General features: G+C 58.9%; 3 protein-coding genes across 10 annotated transcripts in view; 1 reads left to right on the top strand and 2 right to left on the bottom strand.

The window, feature by feature from the left end:
* TUBGCP6 (tubulin gamma complex associated protein 6) overlaps nt 1-2,543 on the top strand; it is a 29,633-nt gene extending 27,090 nt beyond the window's left edge. For 5 of the 7 annotated variants that reach the window (XM_017504881.1, XM_037730070.1, XM_037730071.1 and 2 more), the window contains 10 exons: nt 29-93; nt 334-392; nt 575-710; nt 793-961; nt 1,039-1,180; nt 1,359-1,553; nt 1,631-1,763; nt 1,835-2,048; nt 2,125-2,324; nt 2,403-2,543. In XM_017504881.1, the coding sequence (XP_017360370.1) occupies nt 29-93; nt 334-392; nt 575-710; nt 793-961; nt 1,039-1,180; nt 1,359-1,553; nt 1,631-1,763; nt 1,835-2,048; nt 2,125-2,324; nt 2,403-2,494 (1,405 nt within the window). In that variant the 3' untranslated portion in view covers nt 2,495-2,543. Of the gene's footprint in view, nt 94-333; nt 393-574; nt 711-792; nt 962-1,038; nt 1,181-1,358; nt 1,554-1,630; nt 1,764-1,834; nt 2,325-2,402 lie in introns of all 7 variants that reach the window. The other 2 variants (XM_037730069.1, XR_005196385.1) reach the window with 2 other exon arrangements.
* A 47-nt stretch (nt 2,544-2,590) lies between these two features.
* On the bottom strand, nt 2,591-17,170 carry SELENOO (selenoprotein O). Its single transcript, XM_017504886.2, has 9 exons — nt 16,565-17,170; nt 12,096-12,299; nt 10,242-10,422; nt 8,694-8,824; nt 8,119-8,399; nt 4,391-4,541; nt 3,315-3,500; nt 3,084-3,240; nt 2,591-3,007 (listed from the first exon to the last, which is right to left on the bottom strand). Exons 1-9 carry the CDS (start codon nt 17,116-17,118, stop codon nt 2,852-2,854), a joined length of 2,001 nt encoding a protein of 666 aa, XP_017360375.1. The 5' UTR covers nt 17,119-17,170; the 3' UTR covers nt 2,591-2,851.
* A 1,242-nt stretch (nt 17,171-18,412) lies between these two features.
* Nucleotides 18,413-21,085, bottom strand: TRABD (TraB domain containing). 2 transcript variants are annotated; one of them, XM_017504905.2, is made up of 5 exons: nt 20,720-21,085; nt 20,483-20,622; nt 20,066-20,238; nt 19,795-19,906; nt 18,413-19,612 (listed from the first exon to the last, which is right to left on the bottom strand). In XM_017504905.2, exons 1-5 carry the CDS (start codon nt 20,819-20,821, stop codon nt 19,462-19,464), a joined length of 678 nt encoding a protein of 225 aa, XP_017360394.1. In that variant the 5' UTR covers nt 20,822-21,085; the 3' UTR covers nt 18,413-19,461. The 2 variants fall into 2 exon arrangements, with proteins under 2 accessions (XP_017360394.1, XP_017360393.1); XM_017504904.2 differs by having other exon boundaries at nt 18,413-19,636; nt 20,720-21,083.
* Nucleotides 21,086-22,072: the final 987 nt, after the last annotated feature.

Genomic DNA, 22,072 nt, shown 5'->3' with positions numbered 1-22,072 from the left:
ACACCATCAGCGTGGGAGAGAACGCGTTAGATGTGGCTCCCACCCAGCCATGCTGGCCCAACACACCAGGAGACAGTGTCTCTGAAGAACCAGGTTAGTCAGGTGGCCGATGGCCAGGAGTGGGACTATGGGACCCACAGAGCCTGGGAGGTAGGCGGGAGGTGGGGCTGGCTGCGAGTGAAGGTCCCCTCAGGACTCCTTGTTTGTCAGTTAGGACCTGAGCTGCTGTTGGGGGGACATGGGGAGGGGCTGCCTGAGCCAGGGCCAGCTCTGCTCCGTCCGCTCCGCAGGCGCTCAGCCCAGACACTCCCATGTCCTCTTGTGTCCACACAGGCCCTGGGAGGAATGGGGACACTGAGGAGCTCTCTCCAAATAGGCGTCTGAACTCACAGGTGAGGTGGATGCAGCCTAGGGGGTCACACGGCACGCAGGGAGGGCTCTGTGCCTCTAGGTTATCATGTGGGCAGGTCCCACGTGCGATTTTCCTTTTGGCACAAGGTGGGCGAGTGGGGGCAGCATGATGTGGGGAGGTGGCTCTCAGGCTGGTGTTTTGTTCAGGCTGGTGTTTTGTTAGGAAGACGCAGCTGCCCAGAGCAGCCGAGGACCCGGTGAGGAGGAGGCGGAGGCCTGGGACGGGGAGCAGGCCTACCTGGCAGGCCTGGCAGGGCAGTACCACCTGGAGCAGTACCCGGACAGTTACGAGTCCATGTGTGAGTGCAGTGTCGCTGCGGGCGGGGGCAGAGCCAGAGCCCTGGGCGGGCAGGTTCCTAGCACGCTCTCCATCTCCCACAGCTGAGCCACCCATCGCTCACCTTCTGCGCCCCATGCTTCCCCGGGCCTTTGCCTTCCCCGTCGACCCCCAGGCCCAGTCCGCCGCAGACGAGACCGCTGTGCAGCTGAGTGAGTTGCTGACGCTGCCCGTGCTCATGAAGCGCTCCATCACAGCGCCACTGGCCGCCCAGTGAGTGCCCTCACCCCAGCCAGCCTGCCTGCCCAGCCTGCCCCAGCAGCACCCTGACTCCAGCTCCCTCCTGTCAGCATCTCCTTGGTGAACAAGGCTGCCGTTGACTACTTCTTCGTGGAGCTGCACCTGGAGGCACACTATGAGGCGCTGCGGCACTTCCTGCTGATGGAGGACGGCGAGTTCGCCCAGTCCCTCAGCGACCTGCTCTTTGAGAAGGTGACCTCCGGACACGGAGCTGGGGTGGGGCCGGTGGTAGAGGGGAGGCCATGGGGAGGGGGAGACTAGCTGCAGGGCCTCAGCCTCCCTGCCGCTCTGGCACAGCCCCGTGAGGCGCTGGTGCATGGCCAGGGACGTGCCTGGGGCTCCTGGGGACACTGGTCCCTTTTCTGCCCAGCTTGGGGCCGGGCAGACACCTGGGGAGCTGCTCAACCCGCTGGTGCTGAACTCCGTGCTGAGCAAGGCCCTGCAGTGCAGCCTGCATGGGGATACCCCACACGCCTCCAACCTCTCCCTCGCCCTCAAGTACCTTCCCGAGGTGTTTGCCCCCAATGCCCCAGATGTGCTGAGCTGCCTGGAGCTCAGGTACAAGGTGAGCAGCAGCCCTGGCCATGGGGATGGGGCAGGGGCCTGCCCATGGGACGCCTGCTGAGTGGGGGCTCCTGGCAGGTGGACTGGCCCCTCAACATCGTCATCACCGAGGGCTGCCTGAGCAAGTACAGTGGCGTCTTTTCCTTCCTGCTGCAGCTGAAGCTCATGATGTGGGCACTCAAGGACATCTGCTTCCACCTCAAGCGCACAGGTGAGGCCTCGCTGGACCCCGGTGCCCCCGGCTTGAGGCTGTGCTCACCTCTGCCCTCTCCTCTCTGCCAGCCCTGCTGAGCCACATGGCCAGCTCCGTGCAGTTCCGCCAGCTGCAGCTGTTCAAGCACGAGATGCAGCACTTTGTGAGGGTCATCCAGGGCTACATCGCCAACCAGATCCTGCACGTCACCTGGTGCGAGTTCAGGGCCAGGCTGGCCACCGTGGGCGACCTGGAGGAGATCCAACGTGCGCACGCGGAGTACCTGCACAAGGCCGTCTTTAGGTGAGGCCTGGGTACTGCTGCATCCCTTGCCCTGTGGTTGCAGCTGAGCCCACCCAGCAGCACTGCTTCCCCCCAGGGGCCTGCTCACGGAGAAGGCGGCGCCCGTCATGAACATCATCCACAGTATCTTCAGCCTCGTGCTCAAGTTCCGCAGCCAGCTCATCTCCCAGGCCTGGGTCCCTGCTGGGGGCCCGCGGGGTGCAGAACACCCCAACTTTGCACTCATGCAGCAGTCCTACAACACCTTCAAGTACTACTCCCACTTTCTCTTCAAAGGTGAGGCCCACCCCAGCTGGGAGGGCAAGGCGGGGTTCACACCGTGGGCAGAGGCTTGAGTGGCTTGCTGATCCCCAGTGGTGACCAAGCTGGTGAACCGCGGCTACCAGCCTCACCTGGAGGACTTCCTGCTGCGCATCAACTTCAACTACTACTACCAGGATGCCTGAGGCTGCTCTGCGGGGGACATGCGCAATAAAAAGGTGTCCTCAGACCCTGTCTGTGTCTCTCTCTCCCAGGCGGGGGGAATGACCACGGAGACGGGCCTGAGGGAGATGCTGGTTTATTTAGCAGCCTGGGTCCAGCCCCCAGGGGCCAGGTGGGTGGTGGAGCTGTCCTGCTGAGCCAGCGTCAGACAGAGACAGGTCAGGTCCTGACTGGATGTCTCTGCCTTCATGGAAAGACGGGTGTGCGTGGGCCAAGGCAGAAGTCCCCAGCACAGAGGGCATGGCCCGGCACCGTCTTGGCCACTCAGCAACACACGGGGGCCTCGGGAAACTCCAAGGGTGTGGAGCATGCCGAGGCCATTACGATGATCACGTCACACACAGTTCTGCTGCCCAGAGCGGAGGCTTGCTGCTGTAGGAACGCTGCCCGCCAGTCGGCTCCGTGGCCTCAGGCTCTGTGGCGGCCCCTGCCTCGCAGTGGTAAGGGGTCTCCAGTAGCTTCAGTACCCGCTGAACCTGGAGGAGTGTGAGGGTGAGAGGAGTCGAAGCCATGCCCTCCTCCCGCGGACCACAGGGTTAGTCATGTGCTTGCCTCTGAGAAGTCCCCGCGCTCGGCAGCCTCGATGGCGTTCTGCGCGATGTAGTTTCTCAGCACATACTTGGGGTTGCTGGCACGCATCACACGCACACGCTCGGCCTGCCAGGCAGCGGCGTCTCCGGCGCCCTCCAGGTCCTTGTCCAGCCGGGCTCTGGAATTATATCCGGGCTCTAGAATCACAGCCGGGCTGGATCTTCCCAGCATGACCGCGGACGCAGAGCTCACCTGTACGCCTGGAGCCAGGTGGCCCAGTGGTCCTGGTTCCTGCTCTGCAGCTCGGCCGCGCTCAGCTGTTCCAGCTGAGACTGCTGCTCCACGCGCTCCAGCTCCCTGGCGATGCCTGCCCGGGTGCCCATGAGCGCGAACAGCTGCGGGTTTGACTGTGCCAGCATCAACATCATGGACAGCTGCCTGCAGAGGCAACCCCCGACTTGTCCTGCCCTGTAGGCAGGTGTTCCTTCCGCCCCACCCTTGAGTCCCACTGGCAAGGATGGACCCGGGTGGGCACACACCAGCCACGCCCATGCTCTGCTGCCCAGCTTCCTGCTGGAGAGTCTCTGCCTCCAGAGTTCAATGCTTGTGGGACAGGCACTGCTATTAGCACTTCCCTTATTTCCAGAAGGGTCCAGATGGACAGGGGGCTTCACGTCAGCAGGGCCTGCTGGCCAGTGCTCCCAGCCAGCCCCACTAGTCTTGTATTTTAAGTTAAAAGCAACAGCCGGTGTGGTGGCTCATGCCTGTAATCCCAGCACTTTGGGAAGTCAAGGCAGGCAGATGACCTGTGGTCAGAAGTTCAAGAACAGCCTGACCAACATGGAAAAATCCCATTTCTACTACAAATATAAAATTAGCTGGGCATGGTGGCGAATGCCTGTAATCCTAGCTACTTGAGGCAGGAGAACTGATTGAACCCAGAGGCAGAGGTTGCAGTGAGCCAAGATAGTGCCATTGCACTCCAGCCTGGGAAACGAGTGAAATTCCTCAAAAAAAAAAAGCAACACTACTTGGGCAGGACTTCCCTTTGGAAGATGGTGCGGTTTCGAAAGGCTGGCCTCTGAACCTGTCCTCTCTGGCAAGTCAGAGGCTTTCTCTGACGCTCACCCACAGCATAGACCACTGTCCTCCCCCCACACCTGTGTTGGCATCGTCACCCTCTCCTCTGTGACCAATGGGCCCCAGCACCTCAGAGACCCTGACTGCCCTGGGAGCAGAGCTGCCATTCAGCTTCCCCTCTGGCCCCGTTTCTGATTGTGTTTCCCTTTCTGGAAACAAATCCAAGGAGGTAGGAACCAGGTACCCACCGGGGATCCATCTGGGGCCGGAAGGCTTGCCTCAGCTCCTCCAGGGAAGCACACTGCTCCATCAGCCTGGCCAGGAACTCCGCCAGGCCCGGTGACTCCGGATCCACCAGGAAGGAGCTCAGCAAGTAGAAGGTGTTTGTGAAGTCAGCACCTGGAACACAGGCTGCTCAGAGAGCCGGAAGCAGAAGGCCCAGGGTCCTCATCCTGGTGTCACTCGGACCCACACACTGGCACAGGTGCCACACAGACCCGCCCTCCTCCCCCCACATCCCCTGGGCACAGGTGCCACACCGACACATTGCCCCTGGCACAGGTGCCGCAGACACACCCTCCTCCCCACCCCAGCACAGGTGCCACACAGACACACTGCCTCTGGGCACAGGTGCTGCATGAGCTCTGCTCAGCATTGGATCCTGGGACTCCTGAGCCCTCCACAGCCCACTCCTCAGCCTCTACCCATCCACTGCCCAGGAAGGCTGCCACTCTGACCCTGCAAGCCACCTTGTAACGTGAGCTAATACTGGGAAGGCATGGGGGCTGCCCTGATCAGGGAAACATTGTCATGTGTAACCACAGTAACCCTTAGGACAACATCTAAAAACACAACAGAAAATGAGACGGGAATCAAAGCAGTGTACTGTGACAGAGTCCAGTACACACGAAGGAGGCAGCGATGGGGAGCGCAAGGGACCAAAAACATGGTGGAAGTTGTTCCTGATCAGTAATAACCCTCCAACAAGAAGCAGATAGACAAAATGGGTGAAAAGACCATTTCCATGCTGTCTACACGATCTGCAGGACGTTCAAAGTCACGAACAGGCTGGAAGTGAAAGGGTGAAGAAACCCAGGCAGAGTGACCTGAAGAGAGGCGAGGCGGCTACACTCACATCAGGTAAGTTTTCTTTTCTTTTTTGAGACATAGTCTTGCTCTGCCGCCCAGGCTGGAGTGCAGTGGTATGATCTTGGCTCACTGCAACCTCCAACTCCCGGGTTCCAGCGATTCTCCTGCCTCAGCCTCCCAAGAGGCTGGGATTACAGGTGCCACCACTGCCATGCCCAGCTAATTTTTGTATTTGTAGTAGAGATGGGATTTCACCATATTGGCTAGGCCGGTCTCGAACTCCTGACCTCAGGTGATCCGCCCACCTCAGCCTCCCAAAGTGCTGGAATTACAGGCATGAGCCACCGTGCCCAGCCAGATAAGATTTTAAATAAAAAACTGTCACAAGGGCCGGTAAAGGTAGCTCACCCCTGCAATCGCAGCTACTTGGGAGGTTGAGGTGGGAGGATCACTAGAGCCCAGGAGGCGGAGGGTGCAGTGAGCTGTGCCCGTGACCAGGAGGCTCAGGGTGCAGTGAGCCGTGCCCGTGCCCAGGAGGCTCAGGGTCCAGTGAGCCGTGACCGTGCCCAGGAGGCAGAGGGTGCAGTGAGCCGTGCCCGTGCCCAGGAGGCAGAGGGTACAGTGAGCCGTGCCTGTGCCCAGGAGGCAGAGGGTGCAGTGAGCCGTGCCCGTGCCCAGGAGGCTCAGGGTGCAGTGAGCCATGCCCGTGCCCAGGAGGCTCAGGGTGCAGTGAGCCGTGCCCGTGCCCAGGAGGCTCAGGGTGCAGTGAGCTGTGACCGTGCCCAGGAGGCAGAGGGTGCAGTGAGCCAAGATCGAGCCACTGTACTCCAGCTTGGGTGACAGATCGAGGCTCTGTCTCAAAACCAAAAAATAAACCCAAAACACAACATATCAAAATGGATGGATACCGCAGAAGCAGTGACCAGAAGAACAAACACAGCTGTAAATGGCTACACTGAAGAAAAAGATCTCCAATCAGTAACCTCACCTCACGCCTAAGGAACTGGAGAAAAAACAGCCAAGACCGAAGTTGGCAGCAGGGAGGGAAATATGATTAGAGGGAGAAAGATGAAAAACGGAAGAGGCTGAAGAAACAGGACAGATACTGCATACTCCACCTACATGAAGGATTTAAGTAGGCAGACTCCCAGACTTGAGGTGGAGTGCGGCTACCAGGGGCTGCAGGGAGGGAGTGGGGAGCTGGCGACCGACACGCACGGGGTTCTGGTGGTGACGTGAACAGGCTCCAGGCTCTGCTGTCCAGCACTGCTCCTGTGTCAGCACTCACGTGCTGCACACTTCCTGTGCTCTCAGACAGCTAGGAGGATCTATCTCTTACCACAATAAAATCATTTTTAAAAACCTGCTCTGAAGAATTACATGCCAAAATTGCCTACATGACATGGATAACCCACAGGGCACAAAAATTCCTAGAAACACAAATTACCAAAACTGACTCAAGAACAACAGAAAACCTAAATTGATCTAAGAGAAGCAAGGAGATTGAGCAGTAATAAAAAATTTTCCAACAAAGAAAAGTTCAGGACCAGGTGGCTTCACTGGTGAATTCTATCGAACATTTTAAGAAGTAATAGCAATCCTTCTCAAACTTTGAAGAAAAAAATGGAAGATGTGGGAATACCTCCTAGCTCACTCTATGAGGCCAGTACTGCCTTGACATCAAAGCCAAACAAACACTAAAGAAAAAACAAAGCAAAACTATGAGCTAGTATCCCTTACAAATACAGACGCAAAAATCCTCAATATATTAGCAAAATTCAGCATATTAAAATAATTATACAGCATATGGCCGGGCGCGGTGGCTCATGCCTGTAATCCCAGCACTTTGGGAGGCTGAGAGGCAGGCGAATAACCTGTGGTCAGGAGTTTGAAATCAGCCTGACCAACATGGAGAAACTCCCGTCTTTACTAAAAATATAAAAATTAGCCAGGTGTGGTGGTGGGCGCCTGTAATCCCAGCAACTCGGGAGGCTGAGGCAGGAGAATCGCTTGGACCTGGGAGGTGGAGGTTGCAGTGAACCAAGATCGCGTCACTGCACTCCAGCCTGGGCAATGAGAGTGAAACTCCATCTCAAAAATTAAAAAAAAAATTATACAGCATATTAGAAGGACCAACTAAAATGTATCCCCAGAATGCAAGGAGATATGAATGAAATAACATGACCAGTTTCATTGCAGGAAAAAGCACTGATAAAATACAATAGGCTTTTATGGTAAAAGCACTCTAAAAACTTCAGCATCATAAAAGTTATATATAAAAAAGGCCACAGCTAACACCACACTCAACGGGTGAAACCCTGAACACTTCCCCCCAAAGGTCAGGAACAAGAAAAGGATACCCATGTCAGCTACTTCCATTCAGCATGCATAGCTGCAAGTCCTAGCTAGTGCAATCCAGTAAGTCACTCACATGATCCTGCAATCCTACCGTGTGCCCCAAGACCTGAAAGCAGGGACTTGGGGACCTCTGCACTGGTGTTCACAGCAGCACTGCACACAGTACACAACACGCTGCACACAACAGCCAGGAGAGGACAGTGTAGGCCAGAAGGTCACGGAGAAGCAAACTGGCCTGTCCATGCAACGGGATGCTTCTCAGCCTTCAAATGGAGTAAAATCCTGAGAGACCAGGATGAACACTGAGGCCCTTATGCTACGTGAAATGAGCAGTCACGAAAGGACACTGTTATGAACCCACTCACGGGAGGTCCCTAGATTCACCAAATTCATGGAGACAGAGTAGAATGGTGTGCCAGGGGCAGGGATGGGCACAGGAGTGAGTGTCCACCTGGAAATGGCTGGAAAGGTAAACCATTGCTAACAACAGAACCGGAAACGCCTGCTGTGGGCACGGCTGGTCACTCACCAGTCAGGTGCATGGTCTGCAGGAGCTTGGACACCAGCACCCCGTCTTCCTCCAGCTCCACCCGCACGAGGCCCAGTTTCCTTCGCATCTTCTGCAGGTAGTGCCTTTGGAACTCGGCGTCAAACTCCTCGGCCAGGATGGCCTCGCCCAGCTCCAGGGGCAGCTCCGGCTGCAGCGCCTCAGCCAGCTTCCGCAGGTTCCACTTGCACACCTCGGGCTGCTTGCTGTACGCGTAGCGGCCGGTGTTGTCTGAGGCATTGCACACGTGGTCGGGGTCGTACCTGCCACACGGGGCAAGAGAGCCACGCCCTGCCTGAGGGGACGCTCCCAGGAGATGGCACAGGCTCCCTGGAGGGGAGGCCCAAAAGAAGTTCCTGTGTGGTCGTGGCTCTCCTGCCCTGTCCCACAGGGGTCCTGTCTCTACAGCCTCTGGCTAGGGTCTCTGCATTGCCCTGACTCTCTCCTTCCTATATCAGCCACCAGCCCCGTGGGCTCCCCCTCCCGCACCACAGGCCAGTGCCTGGGGCAGCAGATTTCACACAGCCTGCACTCCGCTGGGCCCCGGGGCTGCTCACCTGTCCAGGAAGCCGAAGGGCCCGTAGTCGATGGTCAGCCCCAGGATGCTCATGTTGTCGGTGTTAAGCACGCCGTGGCAGAAGCCTACGCACTGCCACTCGGCCACCATCCGCGCCGTGCGCCGTGTCACCTGGGGCGGGACAGTGTGCTTGCTCCCTTGGGGTCCTCCCCAGACCCCCCCAACTTGTATCTGTCCTTCCGCTTCCGAAACCAGCTGTGCTTCGCTGAGAGGCTCTCGCTCTGGTATTTCCGGGCAATCTGTCTGGATGACCTCTGTCATCGCTTCAACCACAGGGCAGCGATTAACAGTGTGTTGGAGGATTCTCATCCCCACTTACAGCAACCACTCTTTCATATGCTCACAAAAATTGGCTTTTACCCAAACTAGAAAATTCAGGGAACCCAGACTCAGGCCCAGTAGGGACCCCAAAGAAGCAGGGAAGGTCCAGCTCACTCCGGGGCCACACCTGCCCCAGGGCCAGGCCACTGTCCACTCCAGTGCCATCAACCAGACAGCAGTTCCCACCCAGCCCAGCACTGGCAACCTTGAGAATAGGGGCCAATCAACAGGGAGGCCAGGAGCCCCCAAGATGCAGGGTGCACCGAGGGCCCCACTGAGCACAGGCCCGACACCGCCTCACTCCTGGCAAGGCCGCTGACGCTCCTGGGAGGCGGTCGGCACCATCCTCTTGAGGCTCAAAGGGGCAGAGTGTCTTGCCCTGACCACACACCCACATCTACACCAGAGCATAAGGCTGCGCCCAGTGGCTCCTCCAGGCCTTCTGTGGCCCCGCTGCCCGTCCACATGGAGCACAGCTGAGGCGGACTGAAGGACACAGCCCCACAGCACCTGTCTGGCGCCCACTTCTGCTGATGGCAGCTCAATAGCTCCCAGCCACGTGCAAAAGCGGGTCCCCACACAGGTGCTCCAGGGATGGCCTGAGGCCTCTCAAAGAAGATGCTGTGCCTGGGCCCCCTGAACCCCCTCTTGGCCTAACCCCACTGATGCTGCAGGCCCCCAGCCCAGCCAGGCCAGGCGCTGGGTCTCCCTACTGCGCCCTGAATGCCCTGTGACAAGGACGACACCATCAGACCGTGTGGGACGTATGTGCTGTCCGTGAGGCAGGGACCCAGACCCAAGCTGGGCGCTCAGCACCTCCCCAGTCAGGACCTGGTCGGCTGCTCTGGGCGTTGTGACATGTCGACCCACATGGGAGGTACCCAGTATCCATGGGTGCTTCCGCCCAAGCCAGCTCCTCCTCACCCCCACCCCCCGAGCTGGCTCTGCAAGGACTCCAGCAGGAGAGCACCCCCAGGCCCCCAATGCCACTGAGCACAGGGGAGCCTCAGGTTTGTCCCAGGGCCCGATCACACAGTATTTGTGAGAAGCTGGCGCGAGGGATGGGGTTTGTGGACACGACGGGGAGCTTGGAGAAGGGTGGGAGGTTGGGCAAAAGCCTTTGCCCCAGCCAAAATGAGGGTGTCTTCAGCACAGGTGGGGACACCCAGCACCCTCCTGCAGGGGGGATGGTGTGCAGCCCACTGACCTCCCGGAAGAAGGCGGCATTTCTCTGCACGTTGTCGCTGGCGTGAGCAGCCTGGATCTCGGGGTAGAAGGAGCTGATGACGTAGTCGAGCAGCTGCACGCGAATGTCGTTCCTCCCCACGCTGGGGCCTGCGCGCCCCGTGTGCTCATCTGCGGACTTAAAAATCTCAAAGGATCCAAACCTGGAGGGAAGACCCAAGTTGTCAACAGGTCAAACCTGACCCCAGCCCCTTGCGAGAATAAGAAAAAAGAAAGACGTTGTTGTGGCTGTTCGATCTTGTAGCTCTAACGCAGAGAGAGAACCCTGATTAAAACAAAAACCACCACCCAAGACGCACCCGGCTTCACCCAACACAAACACAGATAAGTTCCACTTTTGGTCAACATCCAGCCACTGAACAAGCCCTGTTCGCAGTCTGGGGCACATCCTGGGGAGGCCCATGCGCTAGAAACCACCAAGGCTCCCTACACCCCCACCCCAACCCCATGAGGAGGGTTTTCTGCAGGTTTTACACATGGAGGGGGCTTGGCCTGCCACTGTGTCCTTCGGGAGGGAACGCAAAGGAGAGTCAGCTTCTACAGACGCGCATCTGTGAGCACTCAGCAGCGGCCATCCTGCAGGGTGACGGTTCCCCAGGGGACATCAGGAAATGTCTGGACACATCTTTTACTGTCACAACTGGGGTTACTGTTGGCAACCACGGGGCCCAGGGCAGAGAGGCTGCACGGCACACAGGATGGACTCCACAGTGATGCCCGCAGAGCTGCTGGACGGGGCCTCGGAGGAAGTCGCTGCCCCAGATCCTTCCCATCCCTCCAGAGGACAGGAAAGGCCAGAGGCCCAGAGGCAGCCTCAGGTGTGGGCGGCTGGATGGGGGCCACAAGCCCAAAGGCCACCTCGGGATCACTCTATATTCAGGCGTTCAGGAGGAGATGCTGGATGCCAGGTGGCAAGGTGACATGGAAGCCTGACGGGCGGGCCTGTCATCCCTGCACTCTGGGAGGCCGAGACGGGCGATCACCTGAGGTCAGGAGTTTGACACCAGCTTGCGAACATAGAGAAACTCCATCTCTACTAAAAACACAAAAATTAGCTGGGTGTGGTGGTGCATATCTGTAGTCCCAGCTACTCAGGAGGCTGAGGCAGGAGAATTCTTGAGCCCAGGAGCTGGAGGTTGCAGTGAACCTAGATTGCACCATTGCACTACAGCCTGGGCAACAGAGTGATGGTCCGTCTCCAAAACAAAACAAAATGAAAACTGATAACTGATGGCTCACGTCAGACAGCTCAAAAGGACGGCAGACCAACGAGCAGCTGGACCATCAGATGAGAAAGCAGGAGCGTGACACCGAGCACAGCACGTTCGCAGCTCCTGCTGCTTTAGCAGCCATTTCCTCAGTCAGGTCTAAGGAGTTCCTCGCCATAAACTCCAGCAAACAGCTCTGGACACTGTCCCCAACCTCAGGCAGCCCCTCCCGGGAAGCACCAGGCAGGGACCCCTCTCTCTGCCCGTGGCCCTGTACCCCCTTGCTGGTGCTCCGAGGCACGCAAGCTCCCACAGGGCCGTCTCTGGCTGCAGCAAGAGCCCGGACTGGCACGTGGGAGGGCTTGGCACAGGTGTGCCAACCCAGGACCGAGTGCCTTTGTGTTCAAATCCTGGCCAGTGAGTGTGACACAGCTGCTTTGCGGACAGGCAGCTTCTGAGGCTGCCGGGGACGGGCTGGACTCTGAGAAGAGGCACGGCGGTCATCTGGGTTTGTCTGTTTCTACCAGAATCCTAGCAGCACAGGCCCAAATCTCCTAAGACTCTATAAGCAAGTGCGTATAGACAAGCCTAAAGGACCCCGGCATTACCTTATGAAAGTGGAAGCTATACGCAACACAACTGTGCATTTTTCATATTTGGGATTACCATCATAGAACACATCACGCGCCACCGTGGACTCAGACGTGACGCAGGCACCAGCCCGTGTGGTGGGGACCCCCAGGTGGAACATGGCTTCGCTGCACAGGAACTCCCGAATGCTTGACCGTAGGACCTTGCGACCGTCGGCCTGTCTGAAACCAAACACAGAGTTCACTACGCAGGCAGGCAGAAGTCACCCAACACCAAGACTCAGGGCAGCACACAGAGAGGAGGGAAAGCATGTAAGAGCCATGAGCAGCTGGCATGTCACTGAAAACAGCCCATCCCAGGGGACACCGCCCAGTTCCAGCCACCACACCCCCAGCGGGTCGTTGGCACAGCCTCTGATAAAAATGGGCCTGAACACACGAAGCAGCCTGTCCTGCCTAGGACGAGGTTCCACAGCAGAAGCTGGGACTGTAAGACTGTGCTGCAGGGGCGAAGGGCCTGGGGCAGCCTTGCCCCATGGGACAGGTCCAACAACAGCCTCTGTCTGCACCAGGACGGATGCCCAGGTATGGGCGAGCCAGGGAATCAGCTCCTCTGTCTGCTGGAGAGGTTATCCCGAAGCTCCCACACCACCTGCCAGCCTGCAGAACCCCCCCTTGGGGCTCCAGCATGCTGGGCTCAGGCCACTCACAGCCACTTTGGACCCCCAGATCTCACATCCCTTCCCTACCCCACATTGTAGGTTCCTGGCCTCGGCCTCAGGTCCTGCAGAACTGTTGAGGCCCGGCACTCTAGGACACGTGCGGGGAAGGGGATGCGAGACCTGAGGGCCAGATGACTGCCCCCTTTTTTCTTCATTATTTTCATTGTGGAAAAATACATAAAATACAAATATTCTGTCTTAAACCACTTTTTTTTTTTTTCTTCAAGACAGGGTCTCACTCTGTGCAAAGGCCTGGAGTGCAGTGGCACGAACCTGGCTCACCGGGACGTTCAAGCCACCCTGTCACCTCAGCCTGCCAAGTAGCTGGGACTACAGGCTAATTCTAAGACGAATTCTTACCTTTCTTTTTTGTAAAGATGGAGTTTCATTATGTTGCCCAGGCTAGTCTTAAAACTCCTGGGCTCAAGCGATCCTCTCACCTTGGCCTCCCAAAGTGCTAGGATTACAGGCACGACCCGCAGTGCCTGGCCCATCTTAGCCATTTTTAAGTGCACAGATCAGTGCTATTAAACACACTGATAATGTTACACAGTCACCACCACCATCCATGGGCAGAAAGACGTCTTGTGAAATGAAACTCTGTCCCTCGACTCCTCGACTTCCCCCGGCCCCTGGCACCCAGCACTCTACCGTGTCTCTGTGAATGCGACTGTGCTAAGTACCTCATGTAGGTGGAACCACACAGGATCTGCCTTGCTGTGACTGGCTGATTTCCCTCAGGGGGCATGGGAGCTGCACCATGTATCACAGTCTTCTAAGGCTGAATAGTTTCTCACTGTATGTACAGGTTACATTTCATCCACTCGTCTGCTAAGACACCTGTTCTGCCTTCTGCCTATGAATATGGATATACAAATATCTCCTTGAGATCCTTCTCTTAGGGACATACCCAGAAGCAGAATACAGTGACTCTCTTTTTAATTGAGGAACTTCCATTCTGTTTTCCACAGCAACTGCACCATTTTACATTCCCACCAGCAGTGCACAGGGTTCCAACTTCTCCACAACCTCAACACTTTTTAACTTACAATTTTTTTTTTTGAAACAGGGTCTTTTTCACTCTGTCATTCAGGCTGAGGTACAGTGGGGTGATAATGGCTCACTGCAAATTCCACCTCTTGGGTTCAAGCAGTTCTTCTGCCTCAGCCTCCCAGGCAGCTGGGATTACAGGCATGCCATACCCAGCTAATTTTTGTATTTTTCAGAGATGGGGTTTCACCATGTTGGCCAGGCTGGTCTCAAACTCCTGACCTCAAGTGATCTACCCACCTCAGCCTCCCAAAGTGTTGGGATTATAGGCATGAGCCACTGAGCCTGACCAACCTTTAAAAATTTTTTTTTAATAGTTGCCATCCTAATGGATATGAGGTGGCATCCCACTGTAGTTTTGATTTGCATTTTCCTAATGATTAATGTTGAGCATCTTTTCATGTGCTATAAAACTTTTCATGTGCTTATTAGCCAAATCTTTGAAGATGTCTATTCAAACACTTGTCCATTTTTGAATTGTTTTTTTTCCTGAGTGTTGAGAGTTCTCTGTATGATCTGGATATTAATCCCTTATCAGATGTATGAATTGCAAATATTTCCTCCCATTCTGTGGACTGCATTTTTACCCTGTTAACACCGTCTTTTGTGCACAATTTTAAGTGTTCATGAAGTCCTGTTTGGCCATCTCTCCTTCGGTCACCAGTGCCTTTTGTGGCATAGCTGAGAAATCACTGCCAAATCCAACGTCATGAACCATTTCCCCTGTTTCCTCTAAGAGTTTTAGCTCTTAGGTCCACTTTTCAGCTAACTTTGTTCAAGGTGTAGTTAAGGACCCAGCTTCATTCCTCTGCATGAGGATCCAGTCTTCACAGCACCCTTTGTTGAAACGTCTGTTCTCCATCCAATGGTCTCAGCACACTTGCTAAAAATCTGCTGACCACATATATGAAGGTTGATTTCTAGGCTCTTTATTCTGCTCTACATCTATCCTTATGCCAATGCCACATTGCTGACTGCAGCTTTGTGGTTAAGTTTTGAAATCAGGAAGCACGAGTCCAACTTTCTTTGTATTACCTTTCGAAAAAGGGTCTCACTCTTGTCATCTAGTCTGGAGTGCAGTGAGACAATCACAGTTCACTGCAGCCTTGAGTCCTGGGCTCAAGCAATTCTTCCACCTCAGCCTCCTGAGTAGCTGACATTACAAGCACACGCCACCTTACCCAGCTAATTAAAAAAACTTTTTTGAATATACATGGTCTTGCTGTTCCCCAAGATGGTCTCCAACTCCTGGCTTCAAGCAATCCTCCTCCCTTGGTCTCCCAGTGCTGGGATTATAGGAATAAGCCACCACACCTGACCCCATGTCAATTTTAGAATGGGTTCTTCTATTTTTGCAAAAACTGTCACTGGTATTTTGATAGGGACTGCAACAATCCCTTCAAAGAGCTTTTTTTTTTTTTTTTTTTTTTTTGAGATGGAGTTTCGCTCTCGTTGTCCAGGCTGGAGTGCAGTGGCACAATCTTTGGTCACTGCAACCTTCAGCTCCCAGGTTCAAGCAATTCTCCTGCCTCAGGCTCCCGAGGAGCTGGGATTACAGGCATGCACCACCACGCCGGCTAATCTTGTATTTTTAGTAGAGATGGGGTTTGTCCATGTTGATCAGGCTGGTCTCGAACTCCGGACCTTATATGATCCATCTGCCTCAGCCTCCCAAAGTGCTGGGATTACAGGTGTGAGCCACCGCGCCTGGCCAGGAGTTGTCTTTCTAATAAGTTATCCAACCCATGGACAAGGGATGTTTCCACTTATTTATGTCTTCTTTAATTTTTTCACTGTACAAGTCTCTTACTTCTCACGGCCACTTCAGACATTAGCCTCAATCTCAGACACTGGTGAGGCAGGGACCCCAGCTGCCCTCAGCCAACTTTTCAGACACAGAACCGAATGGGTTTGGGGGGTGGTGAGGAAGACCCCTGTCAGTCTGAGGAGCTTGCCGGGGAGACGGAGCCCTGGGAAAGGGGTGCTGAGGGGCATTTCAGGCGCTGGATAGGGAGGAGATGAGAGCACAGGGAGGAGTCCCATGAGAGGCGGATTTAGCATGTCTCTGAACGTAAAATATACACTTGTGGATATTCTTTTCTCAGTCATTCCATAGGCAGTAAAAAACATGGAGTAAGTTCATTAACTGTTTAGTGGAAAAGAGCAGAATGGACCGCTGTCTGTACACAGGAGGCAGGTGGCGAGTGCATGGCTCCCCTGTGGGCCTCGGCATCTGGACCCAGGTCTTGCCTTGGACCACCTGTGTCCCCCCCGCCCCAGGAATCGAAACGATGCCCACCTCACTCCGGGGTCAAAGAGGGCTGCCCGCAGGGAGTCAGGACAAGGTTTCTGTGAAGTCAGCTGCAGAGCGAGGCTGCTGGACCAAGCGGCCCGCCCCATGAGCGATGGGAGGAAGGCTGGGGGCCTGCGGGGTTAGGGTTAGCCTAACCCCTCACCCCGGCTCCCGCCCCTGGGCTTGTTGCCCCAGCGAAGGTCGGTAAACACGAGCGGCGTCACTGGTGGAGCCGACTCCAAGGTCCTCTGCAGACTGATAAGCACAGGGCGCGGGCGGCTGCCAGCACCGCGTTCCCGCGGATGGAGGACAGGCCCCACCTGGCAGAGGCCGCAGGACGCCCCCAACACCGCGCCGAGCGGAGGGGCAGGGGCGCCCCGGCGGGGAGGACCCACCCGCGCCCCTCGCCCGCCCTGGCCCACCTGGAGAAGGGCGTGGGCCCGGCGCCCTTGAGCTGCAGCTCCCAGCGCTCGCCGGCCGCCGTGCACACCTCGCCTAGGTACATGGCGGCGCCGTCGCCCAGCTGCCCGGCGAACTGGCCGAACTGGTGGCCGCAGTAGCAGTGCGCGGCGGGCTCGGCGCCCGGCAGGAGCGCGTTGCCGCTGAAGAACAACGCGGCCTCGGCTTCGGCCTCGGGCGCGGGCGGCGCCCCCAGGCCCAGCAGCGCCAGAGCGGGCTCCGACAGCGCCACGAGGCGGGGCTGCCGCAGCGGGGTGGGCCGCACGCGGGTGAAGCAGGCCCCGGGCACGAGCCGCGGCGTGGTCCAGGCGCCCTCGGGACCGGCAGGCGGCGTCTCCACCGGCAGCGCGCGCAGAGCGCGGTTGTCGAAGCGCAGTCCCGCCAGCCAGCGCGGCGCAGGCTCCATGGCGGCGCCCGACAACGCAGAGCGGGGCACGGGCGACAGGCGGCGGCGGCCGAGGGGCAGGGGTCGGGTAGCAGCGAGCGAGGCGCAGACCGCGACCCTGCGCGCGGCCATCCGCAGTGCCGCTCCCACCGGAAGCCGGCCTTCCCCGCCCGGAAGCCCCGCCCCGCGTGCTCCGGAACCCAGTCGCCAGTGGGAGGGGCGGGGCGGTGTCGTACCGGGCACTGATTGGTTGCCTCGTCCGTCTGTTCGCATCTCGGGTCCAGAGAGCCGGAGGCGTCGGGGTGGCAGCCGGCGTCTTGGGGCGCGCGCTGTCGCCAGCGGGGTGACGCTGGGTGACGTCCCCGCCACCGCCGCCGGCGGCCCCGCTCGGGCAGCCCTGGATTTCCTCGGCTGCACCGGAGCCGGCAGTCCGTTCGGGTCGGGCAGGGGCTTAGCGCCGCGCCTCACAGGCGGCTGGGACCCCACCGGGACCCCACCCGGCCCCCGCCGCGGCTCTGGGCCTCCCGGAGCCTCGCGCCGCCTCTCGGGGACCTGCTCCCCTGGCCTCCCGGCCCTCGGACCCCTCTCCTGTTTAGGAGGGAAGGGGTCTTGGACCCGGCACCGCCCCCGGAACCGAGCCGGGGCTCGGAGAGGCCCCGCGAGGCCGCAGGCGCAGACGCTCGCAGAGGGCTGGGCGGGCACCGGCGTCCGGGGCTGGCTGGAGGGGCCCCACCCCGGGGGAGGGGTCTGGGTTCCGTTTGGCCGAATGAACGCGGGGATTCAGACGAGCCTGAGGCCGTCCTGCTTTCCACCCCCTCCCCGACCGGGCCCCAGAGGGCAGCGAGGCGGTGCCCGCAGCCCCCGGACGCGCTCCTCGCCCGCCTGTGGTCTCCCTTTGTTCCGGCAGCGCCGCGAGTCCACCCTTCACTTCCGGGAGCTGCATCCAGCACCTTCTCCTGGGGCTACAGCTTGGCGAAGCCCTCAGGACCCTCCGCGTGGGTGGGTGGGTGACGTGGATAAGGCCCAACGTGCTGAGGTCCCAGGGCCCGACACTCCCCTGCAGGCCAGCTTTTCCCTCTGCGGCAGCCCCCGCCAGGCACTCTGCCCACCCTGTTCCGAGCATCCTCTCGGGCAGGTGTCACCCCTCAGGCCCTGGGCCCTCCTGACCCGTCCTTTCGCCCCCTGGCCTCCGTCCGATCCACACTCTGGAATCTGTGGGACTGGATATGGAGGGTCGTGAGGGTCAGGCCACTTGCATCCCACAGGTCAGCATGGAGGGACAGTGGCCCTGTCTCCTTTGTTGGGAACCAGGCAAGTTCCCCCAGGGCCCCGGCAGGGCTGCCAGCACCCGCTGCCCGGGAGCACAGGGAAGAGACTACGGTCATTCATTACCTGAGCCCCATTTCCACACATCACAAAACAGGAGTTTCCAAAATTAGAATTTATTTCAGTTTCTATGGAACGAATCCCCGAGTGTGGCAGGAAGGACACAGCCAGCTCCTTACGCACACCTGATTTGATTCAACATTGAGTCAGCAGACACAATCAGAGATCGCCGGGGTCCAGGCTGAGGCTGCACGGGCTACGTGCAGCACAACCAGGAGGGACTCCCAGCACACAGGTGGCCACCGGGCAGGAGGCCTGAGGGGGCAGGCCTGGCAGGAGCCAGGCACACACAGTGTCCACAGAGGGCCAGGACGCCCCTGGGCACCCCCTCACTCCGGGGGACTCAGGACACAGGCTCCCAGCTGAGGCCCCGCCTGGGCCCAGAGCTGATGTTCAGCTGCACACAGGCCCACTCGGGACAGACCCAAGAACACAAATTCTGTCCCCCGGATTTAAGGCTGGTGTTTTTTTGACATTTACTTCAGTTTTTCTCTTTGAAGTTAAAATTACCTGAGTAAAAGATTTTGAAACATTAAAAAAGCCAAAAACACAGAATCCCTGCTGGGAGACGGCGTCAGGGAGGTGGCAGCCAGGCCCAGGATGCCAGCGGCATGGTGGGGTCGGCTGGAGCTCGAGGGCCAGGCCTTTCCCAGTTCTCGCCTGCTAGGGAGCTCCCAGGAGCTGCCCCTGGCAGGACGCTCCCAGGGCCAGAGCACAGGAAGGCACAGTGAGGTAGGGACAGTGGCCATTGTCCTCCGCCTGCCACCAGGGCTAAGAGGGCACACACCTCGGCCTCTTCTCCAAGCCCCTGCCCGCCCCCGGAGCTGGGCGTCTTGTCCAGAAGCCGGTGAACGGCCCCTGCAGTGTTGGAGGGGAGGGGCTGCGGGAGGCCTGAGCTGAGACAGTTAAATAATTCTTTATTTGGGTGGGCTGGGGGAGCGGTAATGGGTCCGGGAGGGCAGGTGAGGCCCGGCCCAGACCCCCATGGGGGGTGGCAGGGGCCTCGGGTGGGCTTGGATGCGCCTGGCATCCAGGAAGTGCCTCGGGCACTGGCTCCTCAGGGGCCCCTGAGCGTGCGGGAGCAGCCTCCTACTTGTGCTGTGCTTCAGTCACCCTCTGCAGGCAGTACTGCGCGGCGGGCAGCGACAGGACTAGGCTGGCGGTGCGGCGGCCCATCCAGTACAGGCTGTAGCCCAGCAGGCCGAAGAAGGCGGCCTTGACGGCCAGCCGAGACACTCTGCCGGAGATGGACGGCGGGGGCACGCTGGGGGAGGGAGGGGGCGCTGGGCCTGGCTGGGTGTGGGCTCCCCACACCCCAGCCCCCACGCCTGGGTCACTGCCACGCATGGCTGGCCTCCCAGGGGCTCAGCCTCTACCTGGGGGCTCTCGGGGCGGGCTGGGCCTTGGGAGGTGGGTGCTTACGTCATGATCTCCTGGATGTTGAGGTCGGTGCTCCAGTTCTTCTCTATGCCGGGCACGTGCCCCATGCCCACGACGCCCACAACCACGGAGGGGACACACTTCCTGGGCTCAGCTGTGGGGAGGGACAAGGGTTTAGTACCTGCTCAGGCCTCAGCCTCACAGGCGCCCTGTGCCCACGGGCGGCCGTCACCGTCAGAGGCCCGAGGCAGCTTGAGGCGCCGGGCGGCCTGGCGCAGCATGTAGGTCAGGTAGACGTCGCGCTCGGACTCACCGTCAGAGGCCCGAGGCAGCTCGAGGCGCCGGGCGGCCTGGCGCAGCATGTAGGTCAGGTAGACGTCGCGCTCGGACACGATGGTGCGGTGCAGGTCAGGGAACTCCCCGACCATCTCGGCCATCATCTGCTCCAGCAGGTCCTTCTGCTTGCAGCGCTCCACGTCATCCTTGCTGTGGAGAGGGGTGGCTGCAGCCCACAGGGACGGGGCAGCGGCGGGGGCTGGCGCCGTGGGTGCCAGGCAGGGACCACAGCATGTTTGTTTGGGATTCATGGTGGAAGCGAAAGGGTAGGAGGGAAGGCCATGAGTGAGGCTCAGCCTGGGCAGGCGTGGCCACGCTTGGACACACACAGGAGGACCTGGAGCCTCTCACAAACCACCCTGCAGGCCACCCGGGGTCCCGGGGGCAACCCTACCTGATGGGGTCTGACAGGAAGCACAGGCCCCAAGCCAGCCTGACTTTCTGCCAGAAGGAAAGCGCAGCAATGGCCCTCTTGAAGGTGACGGGGATGGGCCGGTCACCCAGGTGGAACTTGCAGAAAGGCACCTTGCTGGCCTGGAGCAGAGGCTGCGCGTTGGGAAGCAGTGGGAGCCCAGAGCCACCCCTGGGAGCCACGTCCCCGTGCTCACCCACCACCTTGCCCTGTGCCCACCTCCTTGAAGGCCTCCCTGAACTCGCCACCTGGAGCCATGCCCAGCTGCTCGGTGATGTGCGCAGACACCTTCAGCAGCAGCATCTGCATAAGCCCCGACATGAGCCCATTCTGTGGAGAGAGGGGTGGGGGTGGGGGGGGTGATAAGCCCGTTCTGCAGAGAGAGGGAACGGGTGTCAGCTGGGTAGGGGGCAGGGGTGCGCAGGGGGCACCAGCACAGAGCCCCACCCCAGCCCCCCTGCTGTGTCCTCAGCCCACTCCCCGACAGGCACAGGACCACCCTAGCAAGCAGAAGATCAGACCAAAGCAGGGAGTTCTGGCCCAACAGGCACTTCTCAAAGGTAGCTCCTTTCCGAAACGGGCTTCATGAGGCAGTGTCAAAGGGCTGAAAGGGGCTGCCTCAAGCTGGCACGGATGCTCAGCGCTGGGCAGGCAGGCTCGCGACGCACACCCGCCTGCTGGGGCCAGCACAGCACCACCACAGGTGCAGATGCCAGGCCACCCACATCGCAGCAACCACAGCCTAAGGCCCAGCTGGGGCCAAGGGGCTGTCCACGTGTGAAGGAGATGCCTCCCTGGGAAGGGGAGCAAAGTCCAGGGGCCACGCACCGCCAGACGACTGCTCGCACCCTGCACATGTCCAGGGAAGGCCTGGCCCTGAGCCCTGGGCGAGCCCCGCCTGACGGAGTGCCTGTGTTACCCCAGAGAGTCCAGGCTGAGGGTGAGACGGTCACCGGGCCTTGGTTTGCTGGGACCAACTCCACCTCTGAAGGGCTGGGGCCCAAGCTGGGCCAGGCTTGTGACTGACCCCAGTAGAAACCCAGACACTGGGGCACAGGGAGCCTCCCCGGCTCCCTCAAGAGGGGACAGGTGAAGTGGCACCTGGTGTCTGCCAGACCCTGCCCCTCACCCTCTTCCCTCTGTGATGCCGCAGCAGTGAGCACCACAGCCCTGCCAACGTCTGTGCCCCTTTGAGATTCCTGGGCCCCAGGCTCTGCAGAGGGGCTGCCCGGTGCTGGGCCCCGGCTGGACTGGGGACCGCCCTCTGCAGGGCGGCTCACAGAGGTCTTTGGTGACTTCCCTTACCTGGAGAAACTAAAAAATGAAAAGCAGGCGCCAAATGTTTGGGAGCATTTCTACAACATCTCATTACAATGGTTTCCTTTAATCAAGGGGGAAGGCAGCTGACCAGGGCTGGGGTCAGGTGTGCTGGGTCCCCTCTGAAACACAAAGACTGACCAGGCACAGTGGCTCATGCCTGTAATCCCGCCACTTTGGGAAGCTGAGGCTGGTGAATCTCGAGGTCAGGTGTTCGAGACCAGCCTGGCCAACACGGTAAAACCCTGTCTCTAC

The sequence above is a fragment of the Cebus imitator genome, unplaced genomic scaffold, assembly GCF_001604975.1.
Source record: "Cebus imitator isolate Cc_AM_T3 unplaced genomic scaffold, Cebus_imitator-1.0 Scaffold329, whole genome shotgun sequence".
NCBI lineage: Eukaryota > Metazoa > Chordata > Mammalia > Primates > Cebidae > Cebus > Cebus imitator.
This window is presented reverse-complemented; position numbering and strand designations above follow the sequence as displayed.